This window comes from Sphaerodactylus townsendi, linkage group LG03 (genome assembly GCF_021028975.2).
Source record: "Sphaerodactylus townsendi isolate TG3544 linkage group LG03, MPM_Stown_v2.3, whole genome shotgun sequence".
In the NCBI taxonomy this organism is placed as follows: Eukaryota; Metazoa; Chordata; class Lepidosauria; order Squamata; family Sphaerodactylidae; genus Sphaerodactylus; species Sphaerodactylus townsendi.
The window spans coordinates 99421638-99437048 of record NC_059427.1 but is presented as its reverse complement, the minus strand read 5'-3'; the positions used below and the strand labels follow the sequence as shown (position 1 = coordinate 99437048).

The following is a 15411-nucleotide window of genomic DNA, read 5'->3' as shown; positions in this document are numbered from 1 at the left end:
TTCTTAGGTTAACACAGCAGAGATGAGTGTGTTAAAATGACATCCATTTATTAGCAAGAAAATTCAGGGTTGGGACAAGAAAGTTTATGCAGTCTACAATTCTAACAAAAAGAACGAATGAGCAGAACGTATTCCCCATGAGACTAAACCAACAGACACAAACATCAGAGGGGAGAACAGACTGTTGTCTTGTAACATACACAATAAATACATTTGTAGTGACAGTTTTTATCAGAGACAGAAATAAAACCTTGTGGTTTAGTAAAATTTCGAACATACCCCTTCCCCAAAGAAAGAGGACAGCTTTGTGTGTGTGTGGGGTCGTGGTGGTGGTGGTCAGTTTTTATTTTTAAAAGCAAGTGTTTGAGAACACCATGAAAAAATTGGTCAATAATAACTTGAAATGTTTATCTAGAAAATTGCAAAAGCCAGAAATAGAGGCATAATAAAGAAACAGATTTATAATATTCACAGGGAAGTGGTTCAGGAAACACTGTTTATGATCAGTAATGGCGTAATTTCACTCAATGTGTTCTTCTCCCTCAGTTTAGAACTGATCTCACACAGCCTCTCAAGGAGTACTAATCAGATGTTTTCTGCTTAGCTCTTTGTCACAATATGTGCAACACACTCCACTGTTTATAATACCAACTTTGTCTGGAGATGTCTGGGAGTCAAGAACTGTAAACAATATAAAAACTGTCTACAAATCTGGCAACTAAGCAAAGATGTGGCCCCACCATATTTTGGCAGTGTTGTGCATCTTTCTTCTGAACACTGGTTTAACTCCTGTCTGATGTCAGGATTTTATGCTTTCAAGTATATGAGCAGGATCCCACCATCAGTGCCTCCATTTTTGCTGCACATGTTTAATTGCTTATTGTACAAACCAGCTGCCTCATTTGCATGCTGACAGGTCCAAATTGAATGCAAGATGCCATAAATGCACACAGATGTGGTAGACACAAAAGGATACTAAACTGTCTATCTGTTTAAAAAATAAGTGGGTTCCTTCATTTTCTTTTGTGCTTCTAATGTCATAATAATTTTAATTATTTGCAGCTTCAGGTATTTGTTAAGCTATTAAAAATAAAACAACCAAACCAGCATTAACTGTTTTGTTAAAAGGTTTATTTTCTGAAGATGTTTAAGGAGAGGTATCTGACAAGATTCTGAAGTGAATCTGTATTAAAAGGGGGAAAGGGATATTGCCCCTGAATAATACTACCAGTTGTGTCTATCTGTATATTTTTGACCTATGAAGGTTCCTGGGGTTAAGAAGGATGAGCTTATCACTTCTGCATCTGCTAGAAAAGGTGGAAGAATTTGAGGTTGGTACTACTATTTTAAAAGACCCAACGGCTACTTTCCAGGATATTGCCTGATCAAGGAATGGAGGGGAGACAAAAAGAGAAGACACAAACAGAGAAATAGACTTCCATGTATATAAGGAAAGAAAGAAAATATTTTCTAAAACAGGTGAAATAAGATGTAACTCAAAGGCAGTGTTGGTCTTCAAAGATCTTTTAAAAATACCAAGGGTTCTCCATCAGATCCCAAGAATCACAGCTTTAGTTTAAGGTAAAACATACTTTGCCTTTCTGGTTACAAAATATGGATTGAAAAATATACAGAAATTAAATATTAATGGTGTAGAACCCAAAGGGTTAAGAGATTTTCTATGATGAAGAGAAAATATGCTAGAGCAGGGTTCCCCAACATGATGCCCATGTATCATGGTACCTGCAAACACCTTTCCTGGTGCCCACCAAGGGCCTTTCCCCACTTATGGTTTGCGGTGCACTACTCTCAGCGCGAGCGATTTCTGCCGCGGGGTCATGTTCCCCACTGCCGTCAGAAGGTGCTGTTTCTTCAGCGTCAGAAATGACGCGTGCTGAGGGGACATGAGAGCGCAGAGTCGGGGCAGCTGCGTTGTCGCCACCCGGACTCGTGGGAAGTGCCACTGGACCACGCGCTATTTGGGGAGAGTAGCGCACAGCAAACGGTAAGTGGGGAAAGGGCCCAAGTGTTTTTAGAAAGTGAGTTGGATCAGGAGGGGCTTTCGCCCAGCAGAGCTCCTGACTGGCCAATGGAAATCTAATGGGCTGTGCAGATTTTTAAGAAGTTGCTTCAGCAACAGCTGCTACCACAGCACAAGAATCTTCAATGTATGACTAAAGATAAGCTGTGTTCAAGAAAACATTTTAAAACAATATGTTCATTTGAAAAGGCAGCCTGTTTAATAGCTTCTGTCTGAAATGCTGAAGAACTATCATTAAAATTCTGCAGACTCCATGTCCTAAGATTTTTTGGTTGGCTATAGCTCTTGAGGCTGCCATTTTGTGGTTGTGTCAACCATCCAGTGTTAGGATTTCAAAGTTGACCACAGGGTCAAAAAGTTGGGGACTCCTGGGATACAGAATGAGTACAATATACCCACCAGCTTCGCCTTCTACTGCATTCTTGAACTTAATGAAATTCTTAACTATATTCTTAACGAAAGCACAGACCCAATGCTGTAGTATATTCCTATGTTTGTTTGATTATGAGACAGAAATCATCACCAGTTATACAAACACATCAAAAACTGTTTCTATTTTTTCTCACTTAGCAGTCCTTGCATATTGCAAGCAATCAGGTAGTACAGACCTGCTACCTTGTAAACAATGCTTGTTGTTACAGACTTCCAAAGATTCCACAACCAAAAAAAGCAGCACAATCCACCAAACTGCATACTATTTCCTACCTCACATTAGCATCAATTGCTTCCATCACAGGCAACAGTCATGAAAAACTGGGAGTTCAGCATCCATAGAAGAAATGTGATCCTGCAGTGAAAACAGTTAAAAGGGACAGTGATTATCATGGGGCTGGAGTTACCTGCCATTTACCCATAATGTCCCTGCTCATAGTGTTCCTGCACAGAAAAGCTGCTTATCAATTCAAATTGGGGGGGGGGGGGGTTATAACAGTTTAAACAAATATTTGAAAAGAATGTATTTCCATCACATAAAGAAGGCATACTTTTCAAACAGTGGAAGATTCATGCTTCATTACTACCATTTCAAGTGCTGATTCTTTAACAATGGTGAGAAATACAATTGTAAGGTCTTTTCCCCATGCCCAGTTTACCACAGATTTTCCCAATGGTCACAGTCACAGATGTATTCAATGAATGTCTTCTTTTTAAAATTGTACACATGTGACTGAGAAAACAGTTTCTCTCTGAAATGCAAATATGTGCTAATTAATGTTATCTTGATTCAGATTAGGCTGATGGGCCGTTTTACATGTTCTAAGGCTGAATTAATTGACCAGAATTTAAAAATCATACAGAAAATACAATGCTCAATAAATGTGTATATACCACAAACATTACAATATAACTACATTGTATCTTTAAGAGTGTAAGTATAGCTAAGTATCCTATCTTTGCATGGGGATGTGTGGAGACTCATTCCATCAAAGACACTAACACATACTTGTTGGAAAAGGAATTGGCCGCAGCCCAAATTTATTTAACATATAACTGAAACCTTGAAGCTGGGCGAGCATAACAGAGCACATCCTGGCCCCCAGGCAGCAAACTGCTGAACCTGGTTATAGGGCAGCCCCAGCTGAACCCTTAGGCCCTTCGGACAGAACCCCTGTCCGGCACATCCCCCAAGGGAACTGGAACAGGAAGTTACTAGGTGCCACATGGACACAAACCCAATTTGTGACACCCCTCCCTGCCGGGCAGCAAGCTCCCAGCGCAGCCCAAAGGCTTTGCCTTCAAGAGCTCTATCGCCACCACGGACCTCATATGGAGGCCCCCGAGGTGGGAAGGTCCGGAATACAAGCTACTGCCTTCCCCAAATAGGATGTGCTCTTATGCCCTAACTGCCCAGTGAACTGCGACAAAACATAACAATGCAATAAAAACCCCAATAAACCTTCAAATCGGGAGAGGAGGGAGGGTCTTTTTAGCCAGCCGGCCTTGAAAGAGGTCGGTCCCCGCCGACGCAGCCTCTTTATAGGCTGGTATTGGCCCCTGTCACGTGCCGGTACCCGGCCACGTGACAGCCTCAGCTGGCCGACGGGGAAGAGGCTTCCATTCATTCCTCCCCCCCTGCAATGTCGCCTCCAGGCTGAAGCCTGGGGCGCGATTTACTGCTTACAAACATCCATTAGATAATTTTACATGCTACTTATAACTATAAATCAAGTAAAACTAAAACAATCTGCCTAAAACAATAATCCTGTCCTTTTCCCAGCAAGTTTAAGGTTCTTTCTTGTCCATTTCATCTCTTATGAAATGGGGCTAAAGTGAGAGACAGAGTCACTGACCTAAGGTCACTCAGTGAAATTTAGGTAAGACTATTACAGTGTATTTTATGTTATAATGTCTTTTATACACCTACCCTCAAACCCTTTCAGATTATTTAGAAGATAGTAAAATTCCAAGGGGTCTTAGGATCCATAAACCTCCCACACTTTTCTCAGATAATGAAGATTTGATTAAGAAATGATAGCTATATTGAACAAATGCTCTCATTCTTCTTATTATAGATAGGGCCACAAATGAGGTATCAAAACTGGACTTGACTATTATTATTATTATTATTATTATTATTATTATTATTATTATTATTATTATTATTATTATTATTATATTTCACAGCTGCCAGATCTTTAGCTGGTTGTTGGCCTTCATTACAATTTGAGCCTCACCCAGAGGCCTAGGAAGTTGTAATGTATCGGCGTAGTATTCGTGCGGATTCCAGCAGGGGGATGATGATGATGATGATGATGATGATGATGATGATGATGATGATGATGATGATGATGATTATACACGGCAGCCAGGTATCACTGTCGGTGTTGGTCTAAGTCACTATCGAGCCCCAGCCAGGAGCCTAGGATGTTGTGATGTATCGGTGAAGGATGTTTGTGGAGCCCAGCAGTGCGGCATTTTGAACTTGACAGATGTTGATCTTGTCAATGTTAATTTGTTTCAAGTGCTGCTCCTGGTATTTTGGGACAGCACCCTGCACGCCGATGACCACTGGCACCACTGCTGCTGGTTTGTGCCAAAGATGCTGGATCTCGATCTTTAGATCCAGGTATTTCATGATCTTTTCATGTTGTTTTTCATTGACCCTACTGTCATTGGGTATCGCAATATCAATGATCCACACCTTTTCTGGTTCAACGATGACAATGTCGGGTGTGTTGTGCTGCAGGACTTTGTCTGTTTGTATACGAAAGTCCCACAGTATCTTGGCTTGCTGATTTTTGAGGACTTTTTCAGTTCGATGTTCCCACCAGTTGTTAGAGATGGGCAAGTCATAATTTTTGCAAATGTTTCAGTGGACCATTTTGGCCACACTGTTGTGGCGGAGTTTGTAGTCAGTCTGCGCAATCTTTTTGCAGGAGCTGAGTATATGGTCCACAGTTTCATCTGCTTCCTGGCAGAGTCTGCATTTGGGATCAGTTGAAGTTTTGTCGATTTTTGCTTTGATTGCATTTGTTCTTATTGCCTGTTCTTGAACGGCGAGAATTAGGCTTTCCGTTTCTTTCTTTAGCGTCCCTGATGTTAAGCATCCCCATGTTTTGGTGTCATCCACTTTTCCTTTGATCTTTTCCAAACATTGGCCATGCAGTGCCTTGTTTTGCCAACTTTCTGTCCTTTCTTTCAACACTTTCTACCAATACTCGTGATGTCAACTTTCAGTAGTTTTTTATTGTTCACTTCTTTAAGTTCCCATTGTTCACTGTTTTTTACATAGTCGGTAAGTGCATGCTTTTCTTCTTCAACAGTCTGTTTCACTTGTAAAAGTCCTCTTCCACTGGATTTGCGTGGCAGGTACAGCCGGTCAGTATCACTACGTGGATTTAGTGCACAGTGGATCGTCAGGAGTTTCCTCGTTTTTCGATCCAATTCAACCAAATCAGCCAGAGTCCAGTTTACAATGCCAGCTGTGTATCTGATGACTGGAATCGTCCATGTATTTATCGCCTTTATTGTATTTCCGCCATTCAATTTAGTCTTTAGTATTTTCCTCACTCTTTGCTTGTATTCTCTGCCAAAAATTGCTTTCACTTGGGAGTGTTTGATGGTGTCCAACTCCAAGATGCCCAGGTATTCGTAGGCTTCCTGTTGGTTGTTTCTAATAGTCTGACCATTGGGCATTTCAATTCCTTGGCTTTCTTTAATTTTCCCTCTGCTGATGGTTACTGTCGCACATTTTTCTAGTCCAAACTCCACTGAAATATCTGAGCTGAAAATTCGGACTATGTTGATCAGCGACTGGATTTCAGTTTCCGATTTTCCGTAAAGTTTCAAATCATCCATGTACAACAGGTGCAAAATTTTCTGGGCATTCTTTGCCATCTGATATCCCAGATTCGTTTTCCTTAGGATTGTTGTCAGTGGGATCATTGCAATGACAAATAGTAGGGGCGACAATGAGTCCCCCTGGAAGATGCCTCTCTTGATGTTGACCACTCCATACTTTTCTCTTCCAACTAACAGTTCTGTCTTCCAGTTTTTCATTGCATTTTCAGTGAACATTATGATGTTTTTGCTCACACCAATGGTTTTTAAGCATTTTATGATCCAACTGTGGGGCAACGAGTCAAATGCTTTTTTGTAGTCAATCCACACCATATGTAGATTTGTCTTCCGATTTCGACAGTTCTCCAAAATCATTTTGTCAATGAGGAGCTGATCTTTTGTTCCCCTGATTTTTCTCTTGTTGCCTTTTTGTACAACTGGAAGAATGTTGTTGAGTTCTAAGAAGTCCACGATCTTTTCAGCTATTATGCCAATGAGCAGTTTGAATGTAGTTGGCAAACATGTTATTGGCCTGTAGTTTAATGGAACTGTGCCTTTTTCTGGATCTTTCTGCAGTAGGTACGTTATGCCAATTGTTAGCCAGTCCTCAATTTCACCTCGCTGCAGTGCTCCATTGAAAAGTTCAGCCATGACTGGATGCAAATCTGTTAGATACTTCAACCAAAAGCCGTGCAATTGGTCATTTCCGGGAGATGTCCAGTTTTTGATCCACTTTACTCTATTTCTAACCATATTAGTTGTTATCACCAGTTTGTCCATTTGATATTCACTCATCTCCTCTTCAAATTGTTTTAGCCAGCTTGTATTTTGGTTGAATCCTTTTTCATTTTCCCACAAATCCTTCCAGAATGACATTGTTTCAGCTTTTTGGGGTTTGACAAAGTTGCCTTTTCCACCACAATTGATGTTTTGGTAGAATCTTTGCTGATTATCATCATCATCATCATCACCACCACCACCACCACCACCACCACCACCACCACCACCATCATCATTTATTCAATTTGGTATACTGCCCCATCCCCGGAGGGCTCTGGGCGGTGTATAACATCACTACTGAAAAAGAGTTGGATACTTTAAAGACAAAACTGAATATGACAGAGTTTGATATAAAATTGATAAATTTGGAAGAGGAAGTGGCTAATCTTAATAGTAAAATTAAAGATATGAAAAACCGTAAATTTGAACATGATTCTAAGGATTATACTAAGGGATATGTATACTCTTGGCTATCTAAAGACTTTAAAGTCACATCTAGAAAAAGAGTTACTTGGAGAGAAGATAAATTTCATAGTGACACCTCCACAGATCTTAATAGTACAGAGACATGTAGCAGCTCGGGGGATGAACCATTTACAAGACAGCACTTAGAGCAACAAAAGGAAAGATTTACCACCTAAGCCGCAATGGCATTTTCACAGGCGCCCATTCAACAGGGAAAGAAGGAAGATTTAATAGTTAATCCTTCTTTAAAAAACCTTAACACCTCTTCAATTGGAGGTTTAAATTTGGGAATGGGATTTGTTCCCAAACCCAAATATGACCCATTTCAAACTAGGACAGAATTGTTTAAACTAATTAGGCTTGTCAAACTTAAAAGCCACTTTGATAAGTTTCCTTCTAGTAAACTAGTCTCTGTCTTTAAGACAAAATCAATTTTTACTCCCTTTATGGACATTCCAGCATTAACAGCCTTTCAGAATGTAGTCTTAAATGAAATAGAAGATCTTGAACATATTCCAAAGAGGTATAAGAACAATTTTACAAGGGAACATATTACTTTAAGGGAACTAGCAACAGATGAGTCCATTGTCATTAAGCCAACTGACAAAGCAGGGGTGGTTGGATGCTGCAGATTATCAGCAGAAGGTCATTAGACAATTATCTGATAGGAACTTCGACATTCCAATAGATCAGGACCCACCTAACCATATTTCAAGGCTAATCAAGATTGTGGTGGAGGAGGCACTCCTGTTAGGAGAAACTGATGAAAATTTGGCTCAATTTCTCATACAAGAGAATCCTAGAACACCTTTATTCTACTGTTTACCAAAGATACTTAAAGGACTTTCTCCTCCTCCTGCTAGACCTATAGTCTTTAATACTGATGCTATCTTTCAACCCTTGTCCCTTGTGATAGACCATTTTCTACTGCCTTTTGTTAAACACATTCCTTCTTACACTAGAGATTCCTGTGATTTCATCACTTTGGTAGAGGGATTTGCTTTACCTCTCAATGCATGCCTTATGCCACTAGACATTACTTCATCATATACAAACATACCCCATGGAGACACACGAGCAGCTGTTGAATGTTTTCTGAATTTAAGAAAGGAACATAACCCACCTATTTGGTTTTTGATTCAACTTTTGGAAATTGTTTTGGGCCACAGTTTCTTTCGGTTTAACAAACAGTTATATAGACAAATATCTGGAATCAGTATGGGATCAAATATGGGTCCCAGTTTAGCTAATCTTTTTGTTTCAAGATTGGAGGAGTTATACATTTATAACCCACAAGAAAATAGGGTTTTTGACCAGATTCTGATATATAGGCTGTTTATTGATGACCTGTTCTTTGTATTCAGTGATTATACTAAAGCTGACGTTTTTGTGGATTGGTTTAATACTTTACATCCTAATATTAAATTATCAGGCATAATTAATACAGAGAAATTTCTTAGACTTGGAAGTTTCTGTAGACAAACACAGGCATATTCAAGTGGTGTTGTATAAAAAATCCACAGACAGAAACTATTGTCTTCCCATTCTTCTATAGAGCACTAAGTGTCTACAGCATTTTAAGGACAATGGGAATCTGTAATCACCTTGTTGGTGCAAACTGCAGAGGACAGCACCACATGGTGTGATAATGTGTTTCTATACTTAGTGGCTCTATACATTACTTTGAAGGAATCAACATTTGTACTTGTCAGATAGCCCAAAGTTCCTTCTTAACTGTTAAACCACCTGACAAACTGCCACAATTTTGCTGAAGCAACTCAGCAACTGATATAAGTGGGATTACAAGATGACTCATGGTACTAACCTCAATGAATCCCCTTTCAGGGGTGGGCGGTATAACAAGCCGAACAAATAAATAATAATAAATAAGGTTAGTACCTAGTGCCTACAAACAGCTGTGTAATGAAAAAGCTAAAAACAGCATAGTACCAACAGCAAAATAAAAGACTTAAAGAAAGAACTTAAAGAAAGGTTTATATGATTTTCTAAGCAACTACCATCATGTCCAGAAGCTGCATACACTAATGATCTTTCCATTAATGTAAAACTGTTTGCTTTGAGTTTTCCATACTGGAACTTGGGTTGGGGTTCACCATGATGAGAACAGCCTACTCAATTTTCAGTTGGGAAACAGTAATTAGTGCAACTTCCCCCAAAATGTAAAAAGCAACTTAGATAATGTAATACTTTGACTATAACCAAAATATTGGTTTAAGAAGCTAGAGTTGCCCACCTGCTGGTGGGGCCTGAGTGAAAGCTGATCTTCAGACTTCAGAGATGAGATGCCCTGGAGAAAATGGGAGTGTCAGCAGGTGGACTCTATGGGATGCCATAAAGTCTAGGAAAAACGGAAAACCTACAGAATCATCACATACCCACTGAGCTCCCTACCCAAATTCAGCTTTCCCCAGGCACTGTCCCCAAATCTCCAGAAATTTCCCAAGCAGAGCTGGCAACCATAGAAGAACCTTCCCTCATGATATAAAGATCTGAAAGAGAATACAACAATTTGCATTGGAATAAAAATAACTCAAGCATTGGGGTCAAAGAATACTGGGTCTAAGGACCCAATACAAATTTATAATATACATATTCCAGTCTCATCTCATGAAAGAAAGAAAATCTACTTTATGTAAAAAAAAATGGCCCATACAATGGCAACAGCTCCATCACCTGAGCCTTATTACTGGTCCTTCCATGCTATGTTTGGGCTCTATGTAAATGAAGTTCTTCATATTTAGTTCACAATAAAATTTCTCCACAACCACCTGATTTCATTAGATTTACCACATTATTAATCATGTGATGTATCCAAAGGTGACATTCCAACAGCACAACAGAACTTATGGAAGCAGAATGTACTTCCATTGGGGGGGGAGGGATGTTGATAATTTTTTCTCCAACTAAACTGTGGGGCCAGAGCCGCTTCTCTGGTCCTACACAGCAAGATTAGTTTTAAGAAAAACTAAGTTAGAAATAAAAGCAAAAAGGCATCTGACATTAGAAAACAAACAGACAGTTTACTTAGCAGAATTTAGATCAGTTACAGAATATAAACTCTCCTTCAGAGGGAGAGGCACTGCATTTAGAAGGTTACAGAATACAGATAAGTCAAGAAGGTGACCTTCCCCCGAAGGAGAGGCACCCCCAATACAATGTTTAGAATGTTACAGGAGATTGCCTTCTCCTGGGTGGCTCTCGAAGGAGGCACGGAATTTAGAATGTTACAGGAGGTGACCTCTCCCGAAGGAGCGGCCTTGGTGCTCTCAAACGAGAGACACGGCCAGTAGAGGAAGACCTGAATTTTTGTAGATGCAAAAACGTCACACAGTCCATCCCCTTACTCTACGTATTACGATTCATATACCTTAAAAATCTAATTGGTCAGAATCTGTCTCCTGGTCACAAATAAAGACAGCCTATATCTCTACGTATTTCTACATTCTTTCTGTAATTCAAACGCTGCTAGCTGTTAACGCATGGCCTCTATGCATATACAAAGGATAGTAATAAAAGCTAGCTCACTGTCTTCAAGAAAAACCCGTTTGCTGAGTTTGGCTCTCAGAGAGAGATGCCTTAGGCAATGCACCATTCCTTAGGCTCATAAAACTTCTCTTCAATTCCCCAGCATGAAATGTTAAAACATAATTCTAACAATTATACAATGATTCTAAGACAATAGAATTATAGTGAAATACAAATACATGTAAATATGAATCACTCCTGTGTTCATTTAACTATATAGAGAAACTCTTATTTAACTAATCACATTGATTTCTAACCCAAAACCTAACCAAGAAAACAAGGTAATAAAATTGCATCTTGTCTTCTGTCACGTAGGCCCTCAGTGCCAGGATACTGAAGATGTTATCTTGCTGGCCTGCATATTCACTGAGAAACCTGGTGACATTCCTTTGACCTGTTGCTAAAATGCAAGCTTTTGCTGGTCACTTACACAGAAGCTCCGTTTTGATTCTTAGCTTCTTTGGTTCTATAACTTAATCCATGTTTCTTAATTAAACAATTTATACACATTCTGATCCGTTCCCACAGAAGCCTCCCCCTCTTTTGCCCCTTCATGTTCAAGAAGATCCTTTTTTAATCCACAAAAGCAAAATTTCAACAGGTCAAATGAGCTGTAAGAAGGGGGAAGTGGGGAAGTCTTATTCCACAAGCTTCATTCCACTCATAGTACTTTGAATCCAACCCTATTTAATTAACTAAAAACAAACAAAAATAGTAATAAGTGCAAACCATGCCCCAATACTGTCCTCAGCAACTTCTCAGCATTGTCCCTATGTTAAAAAAACCCAAATAAAATAACCAAAGGAGTGCAACCATCTGTCAGCGTTCGCTGGCGCTGTAAAGGTTGCCTAGACCATTAGCAAGAGATCAAGTCTCTTGAGTGGCATATGGCCTTCTATTACAAATAGGGGGCCTCATATATACAGAACTGGCAGTCACCTTCAGTGACAAAAGCACCTCAGGCAATCAACACTTTCATCATACACTTAGGTCTGAGGACTTCACAATGTTAAAAGAGTCAAGGTTGGATTTTTGCTGCAGAGTTTCAGGAGAGGACATTCTATTTTTCCCTTCTGAGCTTCGGGAGAGGACATTCTATTTTTCCCTTTTTCCCTTCCCAACTGATTTTTCCCTTCTGCTTTTCCTCTTTTTCCAACACTCTTTAATGGTCAATAAAAGATAAAGTTAAAAAAAAAACCCAGATTTTTATTTTAACTTTATATTGTTAAAGTTTATATAAAGAAAATATAAAGTTATTTTAACTTCAACTGTTTGTTCCTATCAAGAACCTCTGATAGATTAAATTTCATTCTTCCAGTTTTAAATCTCAATAAGTGAGAAGAGCAGGAGAAATGTGTAAACAAAACATCCTGTTCAAATAATATGGTTCCAATAAGCACCTCTACTTTGGTATGATTGTACACAGCAAAATATAAACTGGCTCAAGGGTCTACGTATCTATTTGATGTGTTGCACCAAGAACCACTGGGAACTCTCTGGAGACTGTTCTGAACTCTTTTAAGAGTACAACACCAGAACAGTCGTGGCGTGTTTTGTTACTTGGGACTTCTATTCAACTGGGTTGCACAGCCACAAACTAAGCCTATGGTGGTAAACATAGTAGGTTTCATACAACAACTACTTGACTCAATGATTTGACCCAATGGGGAAAAAACAATGCAGAACCTGGGGCTTTATGTCTTGAGGTCAGTTTTGTGTAATAACTTTTATTCATGTTTGTTGTTTCAGGGGAGTAAGAATCAGTTACACAATTGTCATTATGGCTTAATTGTATTGCCTGAGTATACCAGATGCTACCATCTCAGAAAAGATAAAGAAGGGCTTTTTTTGTGTAGTACACATCGGTACTGAGTACTGTCACCTGGGTGGGAGCCCTCCCAAGCCCTGTGTGGAGGACTGGTAGAAATCAGGTGCAACTTTTAAAAAACAAAACACACCTTTTTAAAACAAAAACACTTCTTAAATATAAAATGTTGACAAAGGTCTGTGATGGTTGATAAAGCAGAAAAATGGCTCTGTTTCTTGTTCTGCCACATACTGATTTATTTGCAAATGAATTTACACCAATTATTCATAACCTATTGAAGACCGAGCATACCACCGAGCATACCACCTATTGAAGACCGAGCATACCACCGAGCATAAAAGGAAGTTTCCCAACATTCATGAAAAATGTTTTCTTGCGCATGAAGTAGATGGAGGAATGTCTGGTTTACAGTTGCTGAGTAATTATCTACTTGATACAAAATCATCTCTAATATTGCACTGTTACACAGAGGGCAGAGATGGTTTCAAGAATTAACTAAAGCGCAGACCATATTCAGCAGGAAATATTATTCTGATGACAATGGGATAAGTTCATGCCTTTGTAGTAGGAAATACCAGAAATATTCAACAGTGGGGTACACTGGGCTGTTTGACAGTGGAATACACTGCCTTGGAGAAGGGTGGAGTCTCCTTCTTTGGAGGCTTTTAAACGGAGGCTGGATGGCCAACTGTCAGGAATGCTTTGATATTCCTGCATGCCAGAGGCTTGGACTTGATGGCCCTTGTGATCTCTTCCAACTCTACTATGAAATATGCAGTTTTTCATAATTCCACCTGCTGTTAAGATGCACTATAGATAACACAAATTGGAACCTCTTGTGAGAAAGCTATTTAATAATTCTGTTTTCATTGATGTTAGACATGGATAGAGGGCTGTAACAAGATTCATTGGAATTTGGCTTTATAATTTATAATCTATTTGCATGCAACTGTTATGTATGTATATTTCTTTCACATCACACATTACTCTGTGGAATTTTTTAGTGTTTAACATGTAAACATAATGACCACATATTTAGAGGTTAAGCTGCATCATTGGATTTGAGATTAGATAAGAGACTCATTAACTTTCATTTTTAAATGGGTGTTGTAGTAGCAGGGTTCAACAATTACCCTACAGGCTTTAGTAACTTGGCAGAATTTCCAGAATATATTTAGACTCCTACTATGTAAGAACTTAAACAGCTATAGTAATACAACACATAGTCAAGCATGTTTAAGTCCTATTGAGGTCCAACTGAAGAACACCAAACAAAAAATGCTAAGAAGAAATTTTGGAGCAGTAATGAAAAGTAAGCACCTTTCTTGCAATCAGGGGTTTTGAGTCATGGAAACATTTTATGGATTTCATTTCATTCCCCCTGTGCCATAGGGTGCATTTATACTCCAAATATTCATGCTATCAGACAAATGGCTGGAAGTGGGAGAGGGAAAATGCCTAAAGTCTGATGACCAGAATTACCAATTCAAACTACTCCCCTTTGTGCAGTTGAAGTCATTACATAGAAATGATAAGATGTACAATATCATGTACAATGTCAGTACAGTTATCTTCTACAGAATTTGCTAATTACCCAAAAACCTGTTTGTGAGAAGACAGGGTAAAGGTTGCCAGAGCCAGGTGCAAAATATAAAATTAACTTATAACAGAATTGAGACCAACAAAGTTCTTCTTAAGGTATCTGGCAATAAACTAATACTCTCTTGCTGTTTTGCAGGATGTAGAACAGCATAAATGTCAGAAGACATTTATTATTCATGAAGACTTAATATACAAGGTTTACTATTACAAACAGGAAAAAAATCATCTTACAGAAACACTAATTTCCAATCTATGGCATTTCAGTCTGGCCCTGAAGCGTAAGAATTTAAAAGCTGATGACTGAAAAAGAAAATTGTTTCATCCTCTGGGTCATAAATTTATTGTTGCCTTTAGATGAGAAGAGGATATACCGGTAATCTTATTTAGCTGAAGTTTGAAATATTTGTGAAATTTAAACGGGGAAACATAATATTTACTTTAAAGTGATGCCAGAAGTGGCGTACTGCCGACAGAAACATGTGGGTTCACATTCCCCAGGTGCAGGCCATTCAGTCACATGGGGGCTGGAAAATCACCCCCAGACAGCCTCACCCCTCTGCGTGCAGGGAGTGGCAACACGCGAACGGACTGGGTGGCGAGGCAGCATCGGTGGCCCAGCCAGGTGGCCAAGGAGGGTGGGGCCACCCGGAGGAAGGTACGGGCAAGTGCCATGTTCAAGGCTGGGGGCAGTGCCCACCTCAGACTCGCCTCCTGGCCCCTGCCCCAGCCCCAGCAAACAAGCACTCACCCAGGTCAAGAGGGGGCTGGGGAACAGTGAGCCGCAGGTGGCAGCAGCTGACGGCTTTGTGATGGTCAGGAGAGCCCCAGCATGTAGGGTCCAATGGCTGGCTGATGCAGAAATGCCGAGGAG

At 39.7% G+C, this 15411-nt stretch overlaps 1 protein-coding gene across 1 annotated transcript in view; it reads right to left on the bottom strand.

Annotated features, from left to right (window-relative positions):
- The window catches only part of HTR4 (5-hydroxytryptamine receptor 4), a 227619-nt gene that overhangs the window by 148809 nt on the left and 63399 nt on the right, over window positions 1-15411 (bottom strand). The window contains exon 2 of the mRNA XM_048492226.1: window positions 2747-2828. Coding sequence (XP_048348183.1) covers window positions 2747-2772 — 26 coding nt within the window. The 5' untranslated portion in view covers window positions 2773-2828. The remainder of the gene's footprint in view (window positions 1-2746; window positions 2829-15411) is intronic.